At 45.4% G+C, this 22,052-nt stretch overlaps 1 protein-coding gene across 2 annotated transcripts in view; it reads left to right on the top strand.

The window, feature by feature from the left end:
• The window catches only part of LOC138580288 (amiloride-sensitive sodium channel subunit alpha-like), a 223,852-nt gene that overhangs the window by 33,720 nt on the left and 168,080 nt on the right, over positions 1 to 22,052 (top strand). For both annotated transcript variants that reach the window (XM_069650701.1, XM_069650702.1), the window contains exon 2: positions 17,559 to 17,872. In XM_069650701.1, coding sequence (XP_069506802.1) covers positions 17,568 to 17,872 — 305 coding nt within the window. In that variant the 5' untranslated portion in view covers positions 17,559 to 17,567. The remainder of the gene's footprint in view (positions 1 to 17,558; positions 17,873 to 22,052) is intronic.

The following is a 22,052-nucleotide window of genomic DNA, read 5'->3' on the forward strand; positions in this document are numbered from 1 at the left end:
GCATCATGTTCAGGACCATCCTTGGCAAATATGAGAATGTCATCCTGGAACACGGTTACTTTCTCAAGGCTTTCAAGTACCGTTTCCATTATTCTCTGAAACACCGATGCCGCAGAGGCCAAACCAAAAGGCATTCGGTTATACTTAAAAACACCCTCAGGAGTGATAAAAGCAGTCAAATGTTGGCACTCTTTGGACAACGGGACCTTATGATAGGCAGAAGAGAGATCAATGATGGAAAACAACTTAGGCTCTCCTAGTGTGGATATAACCTCTGAAATGTTCGGCAAAGGGTGTCTTTCCACTACTATGTTCTTATTAAGGCTGCGTAAGTCAACACATAATCTCATTTTGCCGTTAGCCTTAGTAACTAGGACAATGGGAGACAACCATTCAGTAGCCACAACCGGTTCAATGACCCCTTTACCAATCAAGCTATTAAGCTCTTGCTTGAGTTGTGCCTTCATCTTCAATGGTACTTTCCGCACTTTGTATACCACTGGCTGGGCATTGCTCTTGAGTTTGATGTGGTGTTCAAATTCTTTAAGTCTGCCCAGTCTTTCCGAAAACACTTGAGGAAATTCCCTGGTCCATGCATCCCCCACTTCAGCAATGGTGACAGGAATCGGTGAGCTAGCTTGTATCCTAATACCCAGATTCTTCTGCTCCCCCCAACCTAATAGAGAGGCCCCTCTTTCCGCTACAAGAAACGTGGCCTGGCAGTCTCTCTCCTTATATGTTACATTCGCAGGAAATTCACTCAGGATTTTTATGTCAGAGGCCGCATATCCACACACTCTGACATTAGTGGGGCGAATAATAGCAACGTTCTTTCCCAGCACGTTTGTCATCGTGTCCTGAGATATGATGGTCCACGGAGAACAAGTATCAACTTTCATTGTGAGCTCAATTCCATCAACACGAAACTTATCCACGGGACCTTTGGTCATACTGGACATCTCTGAAATTTCAAATATGTGTTTTGGGGTCAATTCCTGCGTACTGGATACTTCATGAATGTTGTACCCCTTCCGAATACCATCTCCATCATCGCCCATCGTCTTGAGCTCTATACAATTTACAGAGTTATTTCTGCAGACATTCGCAAAATGTCCTTTGTTCTTGCACTTGAAGCATTCCGCATATTTAGCAGGGCAGGAAGGATAGTTCACTCCATGTCTGGAACTGCCACAACGAGGACACATGTTTTTTGTATTCCAATTTCCTCTCTTGAATGTGGAATAGCCTACTCTTTTCTTCTGATCACTAAAGCACAAAGGAGCTGTGGAAGAATCCAGTTTGTCAACTCTAAGTTCCTTGACATATTCCGAAGTCTGTTCAATGCTCCTTGCCAATTCTACAGCTTCATCTAACTTCATGTCCTTTGCGAGGAGTTTTTCCTGAATCCTTACATTATTTGTGCATCTGACCAGCTGGTCTCTGATTAGAGAATCAGTCAAATGTTCAAACTCGCAAGTATAACTCAGGGATCTGAGGCAAGCAATGGAGGATTCAGCGGATTCTGACTTCTCTTGAGCCCTCTGAAAAAATTTGTGCCTCTCAAAACTAACATATTTTTTCGGTTCAAAGTGATTCCGAAGTTGATTAAGGGCAAATGCATATTCATCCATGTCACCGGCCTCTGGAACAAGGTGTCTGGAAAGTCCATCCAAAATTCTGCGTCCTTCTATGCCAAGGTTGTGAAGGAGTAAAGCTCTCTTGCGCGCAGGAGGAAATCTCTCTCTCCGCCCATCGCCACCAGGTAGTTCTCAAACAAGTCCCTCTACCTGTCCCATGCAATCGGAGCTCGGCCTGGTTCGCTCAGAAAGGGCAGGGGAGGTGGAATGGAGGCAGCCATGGTTTGTACTCAAGCAGGAGGATACACTTAATGTAGAACTGGCATTATATGTTCAAAAGTGCACCAATGTGAGAAGGTGTTTTTTTTTTTTTCCTTTTTTTTTTAAGGATGCATAAACAGAGCACAATTGGTCCAAATAAAATGCCGCATAAAGTAAGAGGAAAGAGATAAAGGTCTTCTCATTTTTCTCCTTTCTTAAAAAAAATATTTTCTGTTTTCAAATAAACAAATTGCAGGAATTGCAGCCCACCAACAGCATTCCACTAGGGGTCTCCGGGTGTGGAAAAAAAATTGCTAGGCAGTATTTGTGTCACAAAGGGAGATCCGAGGTTTAGATAAGCAACAAAGCAATTCCGTGTTCTATCCACTGCTGCCAGGCATGTCAAGGTCATTGCTAGGAGACTGATGTCACAATGGGAGGACCGGGGCTCCTGGAGGCCAGCACGTCATGAGATGGGCATGGATAAAAGGACACGCGAGCAGCGAGCGCTCGCTTCCAGGTCCGCACTGCGGCTCGCGCTGGATCTGCGCAATACCCCTCCTCGACTCGGGCTCGCGCAGGACTCCCCAAGCAGCAGCCGCTGCACCGACGCTCGTATGAAGCGTTCCCCAACTTGCCAGAATGCAGGGCTTCAGCTCCACCTCCTGCCCGCCTCTCACCTGCTGTCCCTCTCGGAGGAGGAGAGCCTGAAAGCTGTCGGTGCGGAACAGATCAGAGTCCAGTGAACATCAGGTGGCCCCAGGCAAAGTGAAGTGCCAATCCTCGTCGCCAATGTTAAATCTGGGTCCAGGCAGAGATATATTTTAAAGTCCTTTATTAAGTAGACCATTCAAGGACAGCAGGTACCCCTTCAAGAGGCAGGCTCCAACTGACCAACCTTAGAATACACAGTGAATCTAAACACTCTAAATAGAATTGCATGACATCACAATATTACTAACTTGCTGAAACTTATTATAATATAAATATGGCACAATAAATAACACAGGGAAGATTCACCTCAACAGTTTCTTACATGGGGATTTTGGCCTATATTAGCATAGCCAGCATGGACACGTTTCCTTACAGAGACATGGGGCCTCATTACGACCCTGGCGCTCCCGTATTGAAGGGTTTCGGTACGGAACCGGCACCCTTCATTACAGGAGCGCCTATTATGAGGTTCCCTTTGCGGGACCTGGAACAGACGTCTGATAAAACCAGACGTCCTTTGTGGGTCCCGCGAGGGGAAGAGGGAGCTAATAATGGGTCATTTGTAATGTGCCCATTATTTCCTCCCTCCCCATTGAGCCCTATGGGGGCTGAAATGGGAATGGGGAATGGTTCCTTCAAGGAGGAATTACCGGGTCCTCCAATGTTGGAATGACCCGGTAATTCCCCATTGAAGGAACCCGTTATTGAAGCCCGTATGGAGGTAGCCATGGTGCTAATAGCACCATGGCTACCTCCATATTCGTAATGAGGCCCATGGTATTATTTTTTACTGGCATTATGGGCAAAGGAAACATACGTGTTCTTGTGTGGAGATATTGGCAATATATTGGTGCAGAAAGCAAGGAAGTGTTATCTTACAATATCTTTACTGGCATTTTTAATAAAGTAAAACAGGCATGAGCATATACCATGCTTTGAACAGATTACTTTTAAAAGTGTTGATTTTGGTCATGCATCTGTTCCACCAGAATTCAACCTGTTCTTTTATAGGTATATGTATGTGTATATGGGAGACAGAGGTGAGGAATGGAGTGAGAGCATAATGCAACAAATCCTAGCATTCTGGTGAAACAAAAGTGCACAACAAGTTGAAAACATTTAAAAGTAAGTTATTCAAAACACGTATAACCAGCATGAGTGTGTCTTTACTTGGGGACACTGGCATATGTTTGTAACAAAGAAGCACATAAGAGGGAAATGGATGCGAGGATGAAATGGCTGCCACATCAGTCCCTACATTGGAGTACAAAGGCTGTCTGGGGGTAATGCTTCCTTTCCCTGTGCCGAATTTTAGCCCGGTCTCAGTGTAAGGATGGTTGTGCACTTGCTCAGTTGCCGATGCACAGGCATCTTAAGCAAATTATCTGTTCAGAGTATCTTAGCAAGCAGCAGCCTTTCTAATTAGGGTAATTAAACTGTACCTTGGACATTAGAAGTGAATGGCTATTAATGAGACGCACCAGGGTATGAAACTGCATTACATTTTATGGTACATAGTGGCCTAGTGAAAGTGTCTGTCTCAAGGTGTTGTTCCCTGAGTGATTGCAAATAAACCTATTTTTCGGGCCTGTGGCCTGTCTCGGAGCCTGTCAAGAGGTTTGAGTTCTCTGCTGCCTTTGCACATCAAAATGGGGGTATGTGTTATTTTGTATACTTTAACCCCCAACCTTGGCCTTCTTTCCAATGCATATATTGGTGCAGCCAACATGGACATGTTTCCGCACAGCCAGCATGAAATTCTCTTTTATGCTCTTCAAATATTGGCATACATTGTGGGTAAAGGCATTATGAAAATGGGTTGGAGTATGTTTCTGTTGGTGGCCTGGCATGTATTTCATTGTTTTATATGTTACACTACAAAAACGATTCTAAATTGTGCCCCCATCTACTGTATTTTTCACAGAACACGTGCTGCAAAATGTACCATTTTACCCATTATTTAAAAAAAAAATCAGGGTGCAAAATACCCCCGAACCTTGCTTGGCTGGTTGGAGCTCCTTTGCTACACTTGGTTGCTCGTGCACATTAATGGGAAATGTTTACTCACCTCCAATTTAACAAAATCACCAGCCACCATGCTGCACAGCAATACATAGGGGCAGCAGGATTCCCAGATGATATGCTTGGCAGTTCAGCCTTTGGCCTGGGTGCCAATAAAGTGCCTCAGGCTGGGAAGGAGGCTCCTACAGCCTACTGTTGTCCTGTAAGACATCGAATGAGAGGGGGTTCAGCTGGCTGACCTCAATCCCAATCGTATACACATGCAGGGACAGTGCGAAGTAAGGAGACCCACTGAGTGCAGGTTGACTCCACCTCTGGGAAGGGTTCACATGAGGCATGCCACCCAGCACAGCAAATTCCTTCCCTTTTCCCAAGCCTGGTGTCTGTACATGTAACGCTGTCTGTCCCGGGAGGGTAGCTCAGCGGCAACGTTCTGGCCTTGGAAGCAAGACGACACAAAGCAGCACAGGATCGATCCCCGGGTACGTGCATAGAAACCTCTGGGTATTTAAATGCTTTATAAATACACAACTAAGACAAAAAAACAACAATTACACAAAAAAAAAATTCCTATAACAGCGCCTCGATGCCGTGGGCTGTGTGAGTGCTTTAAAAATGAAAAAATAAAATAAATAAATACTGAAGACAGCCGTAGTAAGGAACAGAGACCTCTGCAATGCCAGTTAGTGTGTTCTTATGTGTGTGAGCACATCAGCTTTGTGGTGCATGAGTCGCTAGATCCAGGGCATATGCCATATTCTGCGGCCAATGTGACGGGACAAGCAACAATGTTAGGTTACGTGATTATGCTTTTATCCTATGCCAAATCGCTAGGTCTGCAAAAGTCCCGTGCCTCCGCTACTGTCAGAACCCATGGCTAGCGAGCCTTCTGGCTGTAACTATGGTGCTTATTAAAGTCCCGGGGCTCCGCTACTGTCAGAACCCATGGCTAGCGAGCCTTCTGGCTGTAACTATGGTGCTTATTAAAGTCCCGGGGCTCCGCTACTGTCAGAACCCATGGCTAGCGAGCCTTCTGGCTGTAACTATGGTGCTTATTAAAGTCCCGGGGCTCCGCTACTGTCAGAACCCATGGCTAGCGAGCCTTCTGGCTGTAACTATGGTGCTTATTAAAGTCCCGGGGCTCCGCTACTGTCAGAACCCATGGCTAGCGAGCCTTCTGGCTGTAACTATGGTGCTTATTAAAGACCCGGGGCTCCGCTACTGTCAGAACCCATGGCTAGCGAGCCTTCTGGCTGTAACTATGGTGCTTATTAAAGTCCCGGGGCTCCGCTACTGTCAGAACCCATGGCTAGCGAGCCTTCTGGCTGTAACTATGGTGCTTATTAAAGACCCGGGGCTCCGCTACTGTCAGAACCCATGGCTAGCGAGCCTTCTGGCTGTAACTATGGTGCTTATTCTCGTATTTGCGCACAATGTTGAGAAACAATGTTGAGAAACTCTAATCAAACCTATGCTGCATCTTGCAATGCCGCCTCTAAAGAGAATATTACAACTTCTCATCACAGAAAATGTAAGTCACCGTAATAACAGCATACGCCTCCTAATACTGTTCTCGTGTGATATGTACTGCATTTAATTTACCTTGACATTATGTGCTACTACTATGTGTCATACTTAGTTTGCCCCTGACACTGTGTTACTACTGTGTGCTGCACCTAGCCTTGCCCTGACATTGTGTGTCACTGTTTGGCTGTGATATGTTGCATCTAGTTTACCTTGACATTATGTGCTACTACTATGTGTCATACTTAGTTTGCCCCTGACACTGTGTTACTATGTGCTGCATATAGCTTACCCTGACATTGTGTGCTACTATTGTGTGTCACATCTAGCTTGCCTTGACACTATGCTACTACTGCATGCTGCCTCAGTTTGCCCTGCAATCTCATGCTGCCACTAGCCTACCCTATCAGCTTGTAGCTATTTCAAGCGTGTATACTCTCTAATGGCGACCTGGGGAAGCACTCGCTTCTCCCACAGGAGTGTCTTCCACACATGCCCACTGGTTTTACTGCATCTAATCTCTACCTTAGGCTTAACAAACCTTTGTACATTTACGAAGGTACCAGCTCATCTTAATCTAGGCAGCTTGTTCCACAGACCGAATTGTCACCTTACCTTGACTGACAACCTTACCATGCATACCACATACTACACCTCGAATGTACCTTGCCCTACCACCTAAAGAAACAAAAGACGTGGTTTGCGCACTATAAGAAAATCTTGTGCTCATTACAAGAACCCTTTACTTAACGACTCCAGCATTATTGTAAAATTTCCTCAGGCTCTGCCACCTCCCTCACCTTGAATTCCGACACTCAACACATCCGATCCCCTGTTGCAACTAGAAGTTGCCACTATTAAAGGGGTCCTTTTTAACGCAAGATAATTAATTGCCCATGTCTTAGACATCTCTGACCTGATCACCACCAATAAATTAGATTTCCTGGCTATCACAGAAACATGGCTCCACCCAGCTGCGGGCCCCGCCATCTTGCTAGCAGTCCCAGATGAATATAATATCACCAGATCAGATAGAACTACTAAGAGAGGAGGCGGGGTAGCCATCATTGCAAGAAATACCCTAGCTATCAGAGAAAGCAACAGCACTTCTTTCCCCTCTGGAGAACTCTCTGTGACAGAGAGTCACTCCTTATCCACATCATTTATAGACCTCCTGGTCAAGACATAACGAGCCTCCTTCACAAAACACTAAACCTAATTCGCAAATCTTACTTTCAGGTGACCTGAATCTTGGCGTACACGATAACCTAGACACTAATGCCATAGCCATCCAAAATACCTTGAAAGAACTAGGCTTTTCATTGAGGATATCTGACCCCACACACTGCAAAGGTAAAATCCTAGATTGGGTCACAGACTTCAACTGCAATACTAAAATTCTCGCCAATTCACCCTGCGCATGGTCTGACCACAATGTCATCTCCTTTGTAATCTCTGACTCCAAACAACCTTCACCTAAGGATTTCCAAGCCCCTCCAGCCTTAACTATGAACAACTGCCTAATCTCCTTAGAAAGAATTCTCCCTCTAATTCAACCTATTACCCAGCAACAGTTGCCGTAAGGCTTAGATCCGGCTACAATGGTAGATCTCTACAATCGGAACCTCCTGAAGGCCTTAGATCAACTAGCCCCACTCAAATTAAGGATACCTTAACAAATGGTTTACTACTGAGCCAAAAACATTATGTAAAGCCAAAAGATACACAGAGGCATCCTGGAAAAAAAAAACATCTACACATAATAAGGACACATTTATAAAGCCTCCACTACTTACAAATCTGCTATCCTAGAGACAAAAAAGGAAAACTACAACAACAGAATTTCTAATACCAAATATAGCACTAAGGAGCTCTTTACCACCCTCAAAGAGCTGGAATCTGCTTTCTCCCCCCTGACTCCTCTATCAAAGATGCCTGCTGGTGTACTAACATCCAGAAGGCCTTACTTAACAAAATTACATTACTTCGATCCAAAATTGAAGCCAGCTGGTCAACAACTGCCAAAACTAGTAACCCTATCGTTAATCTGACTAGCCCGAGCCCCCAAGCAGCCATACCGACCACTCAAAACAAAATCTTCTAATTCACCCCTGTCAAAACTTCAGAGGTTGAATCCATCATCAAAAGCCTCAAGCCGTCCAGGTGTCAAGGAGACACGTGCCCAGCGTCCATCATAAAAGAAGGAGCTAAAGAATTTGCCCCTTTTATCTCATCCTTCATAAACGCTTCTTTTGCCTCTTGTACGGTACCTAAAAACGTAAAAGATGCTTGGGTCATGCCCTTCATCAAAAGCCCAACATTGATCCCAATATACCAACTAATTTCAGGCCAATCACCACAGTGCCTTTCCTCCTAAAAATCTTAGGCAAGGCTGCATATGTCCAGATTCAAAATCACCTGGAAACCAACAATCTTTTAGGCCTCAGATAATTGGGTTTCAGACCAAGACATGGGGCAGAAACAGCCCTCTTGGATCTGAAAATCCAAATGGACGAGGCAAGAGACATTGGTAAACCTGCCCTACTCCTCCTTCTAGATTTATCGGCAGCGTTCGATTTAGTGGACCACAGTATCTTAACTAACCATCTCACCTCAGCCACCTCCTTCTCTAGTAAAGCCGCCGCATGGGTCAATTTATTCTTAGCGTACAGATCCATGAGGGTCTTTTCCCCCTTTGCTTCAGCCAAGCCCTCTCCTTCACATGCGGAGTCCCACAAGGCTCTTGTGTCTCCCCCATCCTATACAATATATTCACCAAGCTCCTGTTTGACCATTTAGATGAGCTAGGGATATTTTACACAAACTACGGGGATGATACGCAGATACTCATCATTCTATCAGGCGACTACCAATGTGACTCCACACTCTTAAACGATATTTACAGCAAAATACATGCTTGGATGGCCAACCATGGCCTTTGTCTCAACAATGACAACACTGAGATCCTTCTCATTGGCTCCAAAATAAGACTCAATAAACTAGGTCCCAAATACTCCTCCTTCATTATTGATGGTAACCGCATCAAAGTTGATAAGGAAGCAAAGACCTTAGGCTTCTATCTCGACTCTGCACTAAACCTACAAAGGCAAGTTAACGCCACCTCATCTTCAACGGCCTACACATCTAAATTAATAAATGCCTGCAGACCATTCCTTAACACCAATAGTTGTCTCACCCTTGCAGGAGCCCTCATACTGTCCAAACTGGACTACTGCAACACTCTCTACTTGGGCACCAGCCAGAGGAATTTTCACAAGTTACAAGTAATGCAAAATAATGCTCTCAGAGCTACCTTAAATATTCCTCGATCTAACCACATTTCACAAACCCGTCGTAATGCCAACTGGCTCCCTATCCAATATAGGATCACTTTTAGAACACACATGATTACCCACAAGTGCCTCAACAATTCAACACCTAAGTATCTGATGAACAAATTCTCCAGAAAATAACCTACGAGACCTACCAGAACCAACTATACCCACTGCTTAAATATCCCGAAATTCAGGCTCAACAAAGCTGGAGGCTCGAGCTTTCCGATGCTTGCAGCTAAGACCTCGAACACGCTTCCACTGGCACTAAGAACAGACACTGTGTTCCTGTCATTTCGGAATAAAATAAAATCCTGGCTATTCTCACTTTCTAACTGAAAACCACTTTGTTCTACTGTGACTACTCTAGACCTAGCGACCGTCTTGACCTGTCTATAGCCTAGGATTGACTTTATTACTGACTGCCTTGGCCAGCTGATATTTTCACCCTCAGTTATATCATGAACTTATTTTTCACATGTATATTTTGTATACCCTTTCACTATGTTTATACTTGTAAATCCTGTACCTACCATTATGTATTTCACTATATTATGTACTGTATTGTGTAATCTTCTCTAACCATGTACCTAAGAAATGCGCCCAGATACCTTTGGGTTTGGTGTGTTATACAGGCATATAAAACCAACAAACAAAACCCCTGAGCTTCTATCTGGTGCCACAACCAAAAGAACTGGGGCTATAGCCCCCTCAATCCCCTCCCCCCTGCAACACCCCATCACTGTAGTAATTTTAGAGCACCAAAGCTTGTTCGTGGTGGAGTTATGTACTATGCCCACGCCATGGGTATGCAGCCCATGGTATGCTGCTGGAGAAAATTAAATGTGCAGGGGGGTGAAAAGAGGATGGTGAAAGGGCAACAAGGATGTTCCAAAACAGGGAGGGAGGGATGCACTGACAGAAGAATGCTTCATGATGTCATGTGATGGACGCATAAGGCAATCTTCTCAGGCCAGTAAGAAAGTGGTATGGAGTATTGCTCAGGGGCAGTGCGAAATGGACAGTCATTTTCTGTGATGTTTTAGAAACTAGCATGACATCGTGCTTACATGAGCAAGAACTGACGGGATACATACTAAGCCGACATGGTCATTTTTGGAAGATGCTATGAGCTTTTTCTTGGGTCTTTGTAAAGTGCCACATCCATTTTTAGATGCCAAGGTCGAAAGTATAAGGACAATGTGCATAACAGTCACAGGTGTCCTGGTGCTAGGGAAAGTGGTATGGTATCCACTTTTCTGCCAGCCAAGTGTAGCATGACCAAGTGCATAAGCAGGATGAAACTAGGGTGGCTCTGTTGAAACTGGCATAACAGTGTGTGATTAACTGGGCAGGGTAAACTTGATTTGGCAGCATGGACATTGGCAGGCCAGTCTTTTCATTGACATGCCCACATGTTTAAGTGGCATATTTAAGATTCACATGGTGTATTTGAGCGGCACCCCTGAAATGTTGGCACAAGTAATCTATTATTAGCAGGAATTGCGAATATTTGAGTAACACTCTGATATTATTGACAATATCATGGATTATTTGAGAAGCTCTGAAAAACTTTAGAAGTAATTTAGTGTGGGGTAGCAGCTATTGAGGACTGGGTTGCATTTGCGATTATAAACATGAGTGAAAGAGGAGCAGGGCTATTGTAGAGACGTTTTGGAAACTTGCCATATATGTGAAGCTTGGTCTTTGTTGTGGGGAAAAGTCTCCTCCATAAGTGGTTGAAAGATTGATTACCCCCATGGAATCAAGATTTTGGGACACTGAATCAAATAAAAGCATTCCCCTGATGAATGTCGAACGCAAGTTGGTCTCTTTGACAGAAACATGTTGGGTCTAAATTGGAAAACACAACAGATTTTGTTTATAAATTGTTGGATAATTGTAATGTTGTGCTGATGAAACTCACGTTTACTAGGTGGTGTCTATTTGTACATTTAGGGTAATATATGTGTCCTTTATGAACAATATGTTTGTGCGAACAACAATAATTGTTGTGTATTAAATGTTTAATGATCAATTATATAAAAAATAGTATTTTTGATATTTGACACAACAGTGTGTATGTTTATAATATCCAGAGGGCACCAATAATGATTAATGTATGTGTTTGATTCCTTTCGTGATAAAAATGTACTGAGTCTGTCCCTAGACAGTGTAATTAATAGGTTTACACGATTGAACCTGTGTTGTTAGGGATTATTTTTGCTTTACCTATATTGGAATGAGGGTAGTAGAACCCTGGCAGTTATTGGCACCCCTGATTCTATTTTGTTTTTTGGCAGTTATGATTTGCTCTTCATTAGAGTACTGCACTGGGGAAAATGTGCTTTATATCTCCAGGTACAGTATTTAAAACAGTATGTATCTCCTTTAACAATATTTAAAATTGGATTTTTTTTCCCAATGTACACCGTCCACCAGTCAGGCACTGCTTCAGTGATGAAGCTCAAATGCCTATTAGGGACAGACTCCCAGGTATGCCAGAGTGATAATGGGGGTACGTGGACTCAGAGGGCCTAACGCCCTCCCCAGAATCAACAGAGGACTCAGTTAGACGACAAGTTCAAACTGCGGTTCTATTACAGGTGAATCCAACTGGGATCAATACAAGAACTCAGAAAAATTCCAGCATGCCACACAGTGAATGGCGTGCAGGCCATTTTTGTTAAACAAACACGTCACTACTCCGTCATTACTTTGGCTGTTTCCCAAAAACCTATCGCAGTGTGGGATTGGCCGTCAGGAGCATGATAAACTATATGGGTAACTATATGTATTATTCCACTGGCTCTTGCATGTCTGGTGGCTAGCCTGTCCCATCTCCAATTTACTAACTAATACATTGTTGCAGAATAGTGGACTTACCATTGGTTCTTGCCTGTTGCTACCCACCCTTAGGGTACTAAACTGTGATTGGTTAGAGCTGACGCCCCCAGGCCTGGGACCCAAAACTGTTCTCAGCACACTATGCACCTTTTAAGGTGATGCAAACGATTATGTGTCTGTATTGTAACCTGTGTACACCACCTTTGCCTTATGAGACCAAGTCCCACTCATTGCAACACTTGTTGCACATTGTTGCATACTTGTTGCAACCTGCATCTGGCTGCCTGGGATTGGCTCTTCCTTCCCACCCCCGATCACTGTCCATTGTCTGCTTCAGCAGCATCACATGTCTAGAAACCATGAAATTTAGTTCAACAGTTCCGAATTATGGGGATTTATTCCACCTCTGTGCAGCTTGTCCCTTTGTCGTCCGGAAATTGAAATGTCTTCATATCTCGTAACCTTGGCCGTGGGTTCTGTCTCACGCACCTTGCTTCCTGTCCAGCGTGAATCGGCTCAGCTTGTCTCCTGCTCAATAATTTGAGGCCTGCTGTAATTTTCCTAACCCTTATAATGCGTTTTCTACATTGTCCATGTTACACTACATTCTCTATGAGTTAGCTGTATGTGGTTTGATCAGGGTCCATATATACTCCCGTATGTACTCACAACTATTGGCTTTAAGCATCAGCAAACTCGATCAGGATCTCTTGTGCCTTGCGGTTTCTGCGTTACTGCGTTTGGCTAATTGCAAAATAATAAATGCAATGACAGTGTGTATATGTATCTGTCCTCTAACTATAGAACTGTACGCTCATGTTCTTCATGTATTCGAGTGCATGTTTGTGTTTCATGCGTGTTTAATGTTTAACGCTGCTACCTGGCTTCTTGGCGCTTAGTCCAGGCTGTCCATAGCGGTGTCTTTGAACATATCATTCGGCTCTTCACTCACGCATGGATAGATTTGTACCGCACCTGATCTGTGTGGCTGGCTGAGAGGGTACCTCTCATTGTATTTGTCGATCATTGGCGCATTTGGGATTCGTCCGAAATAGAATGGGTGGTTGCACTATTTTATGGCCTATCATCTTGTCATGAACTTGGTGGAGGGGGGGCAGCAAGATACTAATTCCCTCTTCGTGCTAGTCCTATTGTTTCTATTGGGCACCATGATGGGCACCTAAATGATTTGCTGCAGAGGATTACTGCATCATACTGCAATGCAAAATGCAACCTTTTCTTTAGACGTGGTGGGGGGGATGAAGAAAGGCTCTGACTCACCTGTTTCCAATCTGGGTGAGTAGGGGACATCCTGGATTTTTTAAACTTCATTAGCCACCTTCAGGCACATTTGGTATATGTTTTAGGATTTAATGTGAGGGGGTGTGGACAGTCAGTGAATAATGGCATTGATTGTCACCTTTCACCTAAAACAAGGCTGTATTACCACTTTAAAGTCATCATTCTTGGTTAATTAAAATAAACTAGCTGTGCCCAAGGTTGGGCTTGGGGATAAAACTGCCACCAATGAAACAGTGGCCTACAGTTGCAAGCAGCAATTCATTTATTTTGTCACAAACTGTTTGAGAACTACCCGACTAGACTTTTTTGTTAATATGTGTTGCAATATGTGTTGCAAATGATGTTTTTAAAAGAATGTGTTCAATAACAGTGGTCAAAACTGCTAGCTGAGTACTACCCGACGGGACATTTTTGTTAAAAATGTGTTGAGCGAAGCCCTGTCTGGACTGCAACGGGAAGTTACCGCAGCCACATTAGGATAGAACCGCGAATACCAGCTAGCCGCTCACATAGACAGGTTCCAATGGTGGGCACGGACCGAATTTGGGCACAGTTGTGAATATTGGCGAGCATCAATTTTGGAAGGGATAGTGAATATCGGCTGGTGCTGGAGCTAGATTGACATGCAGTGATGTTCATGCGCCACACCTAGAAAAACGTGGCAATTCAGCACAGGCTTATAGACAGTGACACTATTAACCAATCAACTAACAATTTCACCCCTCCGCCTACACCTCTCAAACTCTAACCAGACACAACACAGCCCTATACCACAACACACCGCACAAACTTCACTAAACCGCAACAACAAAACAAACCTCACATAGACTCGCACAACAGCACACAACGTCTTTGGACCGGAAAACACCCCATGCCCAGCGAACAGTGTTAACTGTGTTGAGGCCGCCAACAACACATCACTGCTCTCTTTTACTTTTTTCCGCGTACTCCCACTAACTCACCCCCCTTCCCGTTTCAGAGCCACCAGAGCGCCTGGGGACCACTCCGGTGGTGATAGTGCGCGGTACAAATATCTTTTAACATTAACATGTGTTGCAATATGTGTTGCAAATTTTGCATTTAAAATAATGTGTTCAATAACATTGGTCATAACTGCTAGCTGTACAGTGAAGTAACTCGTCAAACTGGCCCACTTCAGCCCAAAAACTTGCACACTTTGACCAAGCCAATTGGTCTTGACTAGCAGCTGGACCTGCACTTTGTCCTATTGCCCTATAGGCCAGTCCAAACCTGGCTGTACAAGGCTTATCATATGACGAGTCTGCACTCGCCAGAACGTTAACACGTTTGATTTAAGAAGCACATAAGCAGGAAATGGATAAAATTGCTGCCACATCAGTCCCTGCGTTGGGGTACGAGGGCTGTCTGGAGGTAATGTATCCTGTCCCCGTGCAGAGTTTTAGCCCGGTCTTGGGTAAGGTTGGCTGTGCACATGCCCAGGTGCCAATGCACAGGCATCCTAAGCGAATATGTAAGGAACCAGAAAACCTTTCTAATTAGGCTAATTTTAAGATCTACCATTGACATTAGGATAGCATGGCTAGGAATGAGACAGTGCACCCGGGTGTAGACTCCATAACATTCTATGGGCCAGTGTGCTCTGGTGAGAGTGTCTGTCCCAAGGTGTGCAAGCCCATTCCAAGAGGTAGACCTCCAATGCCAGGAGCTATCAGATGTTTGAATTTGCTTCCTGAATCATTGCAAATAAATCAATATTTTTGGGCTGGCGGCCTGTTTTAGAGCCTTCTGGAGGTTTGAGATGTCTGCTGCCTCTGGACATCGAAATTGAGGTATGAGTTCTTTTGCATTTTGGGTACTTTGCATTTTGGTACCCCGCCATAGCCTTCTTTCCAATGCACTGACCTCCAAAAGGTTATGAGGGCTCATACTGGCCCAAACCCAGCCCAATGGGGATGCAGACTTCAGGTGCCACCTGGCTCTGAAGTTATGTCCAGCTTGCTTGCCCAGATTGGTTGTGTGTTTTTTTCCCCCTGCGCGTTGCATGCTGTCAATGTCCGGGTCCTAAACCGGTCCGGTCTCAAATGCTTTACTATCGAGAGGAAGGAATAGTGTTGAAAGGCCTGCAATTGCTAATGACAGACACGGTCAGGGTACCAAAGCCAAGAGGTGGGGTGGATTGGTAGATTGTATGGGCCTGTGGGACTCTAACCACCCCCTGACACAACACTCCACACAGAAATTCAGAGCAGCGCCTATCATTGGCTCTTTCCTATGGAACAAACCCCCTCTGACGTTGCGCGCTCCATATTCATCAGGCTGTTCCATGCAGTGCCGGAGGCGAGTAACGCATTAGGTTCCGCCCCACCTGGTCACCAGTCCGGAACACACATTGGCTACAGGGTCCTGCATTTATTATAAGTGGAGAGACCAAGCATTTCATTTTGATCACACAACGGAGACTTGGACCATTCCCCAACCTGCTGCTATGTCAACCCCCACTATTTAAAGATGCGAACTGTGTAACATTGTATCATTGGTGCCCAATGCTGCCTGCCCAGTGCCCTCAGACAATCAGTTTTTACAAATCACTGATATACCAGGAGTGGGCCGTAATGCATGCCCTTGGCGCGCCACGCCGCATGCACCCTTAGTGACCACTGTGCTCGCTGCCACTGTCCGGGTTCCTGCTCTAGTTGTAAGAATGTGTGGTTGCCTGCTCTCTCGGGCCGCTCTGATTTGGCTGTGATGTGGCATGATGGCCCTGGCACTATATAAAGCATGGGATTAAGAGCCTCCTGGGTGGAGAGGCAGGTGATGACGCCCACGCCTGGGTGCATGCCCTGGTGCTGGTCACCTAGGGTTCCATTTCCGTCCGATGATCACCGTTTGAAGAATTGTAGGACATTGCTCTGTCGGAACTGGAGACCTTCAGTCACCAGAAGGGCTGCACACTGATGGGGTTGCATGTCTGGGCGACATGCGTTGGGGTTTGCATCCCCTTGTCCTTCTCTTTGTGAGGAACTGGTCCCTGGAGATCTTGTGCAACTTCAGTCTTGGCGAGATCACCTCCTAACCATATCCTGTCTGTTTTCTTTTTGCGGAGCAGCGATTTCCCCCTTCTTCTTTCTCGTCTGCATTTAAAAGATGGCTTCAGCGTACCCTTTTTTTCGTTAATATCAGTGATTTGTCTTCATGGGAGCTGGACTCTCCCCCAATGTCTGTCCTCTCTCTTTTTTTGAGAGAAGATCAGTTTTTCTCAACCTTCAGCACGTGGAAGTAGCATTCCACGCCATGATCCCCTCTTCTGGTTTTTCGGAGACGCGTCCAGTCCAACTTTGGGTGCTTCTTTAGTTTGGGTATCAGGTGGCGCTTAAGTCGAAACTATTGCATTGGAGTAAAGGTAGGAGGGAGATGACATGTGTGGGGGGGGCACGCAGCTTGTGGGTGTTGTTTGGTTGTTTACCCACCCATTGACTGCCACTGGTCATGCTAATGTCTTTGGCCAAGCTCACACACTGCCTGCCACTCCCTGCCGAAAGCGCATCCTCCTTGGATCTCTCTGGGCTGCTCTATCAAGCAATAACATCATACTTTAATCTGACGCTGTTATTACTTATTTCTGTGAGTTAATGTCTTAGTTACAGTGTTAACTGACTACTGGTGTAATACAAATGTTTCAACCAATTGTGCCTACAGCCACTTCATGTATAACGCTTCGATACACTGAAGTCCTGTTAAAAACATGTAACAACGAAGACACATTTTTGACTTGAGGTATTAGTTAGCCATGCGTCAAGTACTGCCAAATATCCAGAGGTAATCACTCTCTTTTCCAGCTGTTGTGATCTGATTGTCAGGTAGTACCATTATATCAATGCCTATCCCATGTCTACACAAAAGCCCAAGCTGCCGGTTTTGCCAATGCTTGTTTTCTGCAAGGTGTGGCACACCGCATGGCTTAATGTCCACAGTGACATGCATCTTTTATCTCCTACAGTCAGCAGAGATGACGGAGAAGAAAGCGGCAAAGGAGGGTCTGATTGAGTTCTACTCATCCTACCGCGAACTCTTTGACTTCTTCTGCAACAACACGACTATCCATGGCACAATCCGCCTGGCCTGCTCCCCCCACAACCGCATGAAGACAGCCTTCTGGGTAGTGCTCTTCATCGTCACCTTCGGCCTCCTGTACTGGCAGTTTGCCCTTCTCTTTGGACAGTACTTCAGCTACCCGGTCAGCATCAATATGAACGTGAACTCCGACAAGCTGCTCTTCCCGGCGGTCACCGTCTGCACCCTTAACCCATACAGGTGAGTGAGGGGCCGCTGAAAGCAAGCATGGCTTATCTCTACCCCACAAGGTCTACCGGTGGGCAGTCGCTATCCAAAACCAAGGGGGTTACATGTACACTGAACTCCTACAGGACGGTGGTCAATGTGAGAAGGTCAACATTATAATGCCCTTCGAGTTGATAGATGAGCCTGTAAAGACGGGGGAGACCTGGGACAAGCGGGTAGGTCGAATGGGACCAACTAAGATCCTAAGTGATCTTGATGTGCACAAGTGAACCTCCCCCGATAAGAACTGAACCGGGGCAAACTCAACTTTCCACAGGCCTTTGTTGACCCTGTACAGGTGGCATGGCAACTGGGATAGGCACTCAATATTTGCACAGCTCATCCTCTACCTTTAGGGGGTCACCTAGAACCAACTCAACATGCTGCGTGCCACTCACCATGCATAGGCAAAGGGCAGCTGACCACACCCAGAGTCCATATGGTCATTATGCGATGTGCCGATCCGGCCAGAGAAGCTCATGAAAACATGTGGGGAAATCTATATAGTTTCATTCGTAAATTGCTAGGATATAATACCTCAAATGTTATTATCACCGTGTTTTTTTTTTTTCGTGGAGTCTCTTGGTGTTTCCTTGGGAAATTCTCTAATTACCAAAGCGCAATGTCAATATCTCTTTCTCTGACAATTTCTTTTGGGAGTTTTGGATAATTTCACTATGCCACCCTTAATGCAACATTGCGTCTCTTATGTCTTCTTCACACTTTGGTACTTACACTAGACTACCCAGAATGTAGCACCAGGGCTCTTTGTCTCTCAATGGTTTCTGATGCTTTGAAACTTTCCCAGTATTTCGCAGCATGCAGTGCGAGGGCTCTTTTTCCCAATTTAAGGACTTTCTTTATCTTATAGTCTCTATTTGGGGGCCCTTGTCCCACCAATGTCCTTGGTAGGCCCTCTGTTTTTTTCTTCTTTTCAAATATCAGTCACATCTTTCCAGCTCTCTTAGGATCTCCTCCAAATTGTTACTACTCAGCCGACACTGTCTGGTAGACTCAGATCCACACCACAGGTCCCAGGTCTCAGAACCCCACCACCAATACGTTTTCTCGTGTGCAGTTCTTCTGCTCGGTCAGGCATGTTTTTGCGCTCTTGCGCAGGGGCGTGCCCAGACTCTTTTGACTGGGGTGGCCCAAGTGTGACACTGACTTATGCAGGGGTGGCATGAAGTACGAGTGTACACCCACATAATGATCATAGTTTAGGATAATGTGGTGGCACCTGGGGTGGCCAATCAGATTTCAGGGGTAGCACGTGCAACCCCAAGCCACTCCCTGGACAGACCACTGTTCTTGCATCATCTCGCCTCTTCCAGATCTCCAGAAAATAATGAAATTATGGTAAGGATAGTCATTCACCAGGATCTGGGCAGGTCCCAGGGTTAGTTCAAAGGCCAGACTCTCTTCTGAATATTCAAAGGGGTCGAATGCAAACCTCGGTTCTGGTTAAGCATGGGTTAAGGTCCCTTCCAGTGGCTTATGCGACATAATGATGTTGTTCAGGCTAGTCATGTTTCTGCTTGTCAGTACTGCGGGTTTCTTCTGAGATGTTGCAGTCTTTAAGCACAATATAAACCTCTGTTTCTTAGCAGTGTTCTTGTGTAGCTACTGGATAGTGGGATGACCTCCTCCCAGGTATCAAATCTGCACCAGAGTCAGTTGCCCGGTTCTGCAGTTTGGGTGCCGTGCAGTGGCCTACAAACAAGGTCTGGGGCACAAGAAAAAAAGATGCCACGCTAGGCTATGTACAGGGTTCTTACTGGGCCACGAATTGCCTCTTTCTCTCTTAGCTCTGCAGCTGCGCAACTCAAGCTGGCTTTTCTCTGCGCTGCCTCACTACACGCTCATTCCTAGTGGGCTTGAACATAGTGTCTCGCCCTGGCCCCTCCCTTCGCCCCTCCTCACTCTGTTCTGATTCCTGGCATACCTCCTTGCCACTCCACCACATGCCTGTTCTTTTTCCTAGCGGGCTTGTACATAGTGTCTCGCCCTGGCCCCTCCCCACTCTGTTCTGATTCCTGGCATACCTCCTTGCCACTCCACCACATGCCTGTTCTTTTTCCTAGCTGGCTTGTACATAGTGTCTCGCCCTGGCCCCTCCCTTCGCCCCTCCTCACTCTGTTCTGATTCCTGGCATACCTCCTTGCCACTCCACCAAGCCTTGCGTTCACACTCTTTGCACTTGGAGAATGTGATTCCCGCACTCTGCTTCTCCCCAAGTCTTGTTTCCACCTCCTCCTTTTCAACTCCTCTCTTTACTTCCTCCTTCTCAAGTCGCAATTTGACTACCTCCTTCTCAAAGCCCACTTTCCTAAACACTTCAATTTCTTGATTCTCCACCATCTTCTTCGTATCTCCTCTTAGTGCTTTGTGCTGAGCTTCTCTCTCCACCACACCCCAGATTCCTTTCCCTGCATCTTGATGAACTCGTCACCACCTATTCCTTGACTTCTCTCACCAGCCTCTGAATAACTCCTCTTGCAATCCCCTCCCACCCTTGGGCACATCTGCAGCCAGTGCCATCTTCAGTCTCCCCCTTCACTCCCCTCTCTCTTTACATCCCCTCAGCTCATTCTCGTTGCGTTCCTCAGGGTCTCCCTCTCCCCATTCTGCTGGGCCTCTCCCTCCTCTGTCTCCTGGGTGTCTCTCTTACCACTGCTCCATGTGTCTATCTCTGCACCCGGCCCGAGGGGGCTCTCCCGCCCCTTTGTCACCTGGGTCTCCCTGGTTCTCCCTTCCCAAGCCCTCTTTCTCCGCAGCCCCCTCAGTCTCTCTCGCTCTCTCTCTTTCTCTCTTCAGCCTCCCTGTTCTCTCTCACCACAGCTCCCTGGTTCTCTCACTCGCCATCCCCCGGTGCCTCACCCTGCCAGCCCCTGGTTCTCTCTCCCTCTCATACAAAAACCATATAGAGACGTAGAGCCAAATTAACGACGTGGTGACCAAGCTCCTCGCACACCAATGAAGGACAATCATACAACAAGAAATCACCTCACGTCTTTGGTTTCCCCTTTAGGGTGTCCCCTACGCTAGAATTACCTCATACTCGTAACTAACAGATACTAAGTTACCACATCATTTATATATCACAATTTTATTAGATCAACATCACATATTTTTATAACATTTTATAAAACACCTTTTCCAAAAATACAGTAATTCCTAAAAATCCTATTATAAACATATCTCATAAAAACCATACCCATAAGTAAAACAACCTGTGTTGTGCTTAATTCTGTGACATCCTACCTATACAAAGCTAAGTGTTGTATAATATTTTGAAGGAGAACACTCTGCCTCTAGACACACAATGGTCGGTAGCTATCTGGTTCCTTATTAGTAAAGGAGACCACCGATAACATCTAACATTGATTCTATACAATTCTACCCCAACTAGTGCTACCCGGGGGTGAAGATCAAATAAATTTATACTTTTTGTATTATATCGTCACAAAATCACAATACCATAATTGCCCAACATGTTTCGTTCAACACTCCTGTTCACCACAGTGTTAAAGAACTTCGTCAGGGGGACCATCTGTACCCTTCAACCTTCTCACTTCTTTTTATGGTTGGTTCAATCCTGCCCAACTCTTCTCTATAAAGGATGCTCTCAAGCTATAGTTTATTTTGCAATATCTATTTCTTGACCTGGAGACACACAAAACAAATAAAGGGGAACATAAACCAAATTCAACAGTCAATGCTTTGCTGTTGATCAACTTAGATAGTGCCTAAGTTCACTATACTAAGGCTTACCGTGTTGTGCTTTCACAGAGTCACTCGACACCGGTATCTTTAAGGGGAGAGTCCAAGCATTTATGCGGGACTACTCAATTTCTGAAAAACACGAAAAACAGAACACTCAATCAGTGTATAACCAGAGTGAAAATTGCACACTCTTACCGAAACAGTCAACATATCGACCGTGGTTTATTCCTAATGTCTCTGGTACCATCCCAGAGTATACTCAGGTCAACGCTGTTAGTCCATCCCTACGATGTACAATAGCCTGAGTCTGAGTTACCTTCTGCTACTTCTCTTCACTGACCAAAGATTATATGTCAGCATCTGTAGCAGCATCACTCTTAACTAACTCTATGGGGCCCATAATAAAGTATAATACTTTCAATCACCA

This window comes from Ambystoma mexicanum, chromosome 3p, assembly GCF_040938575.1.
Source record: "Ambystoma mexicanum isolate Mex_15411 chromosome 3p, UKY_AmexF1_1, whole genome shotgun sequence".
Classification (NCBI taxonomy): domain Eukaryota; kingdom Metazoa; phylum Chordata; class Amphibia; order Caudata; family Ambystomatidae; genus Ambystoma; species Ambystoma mexicanum.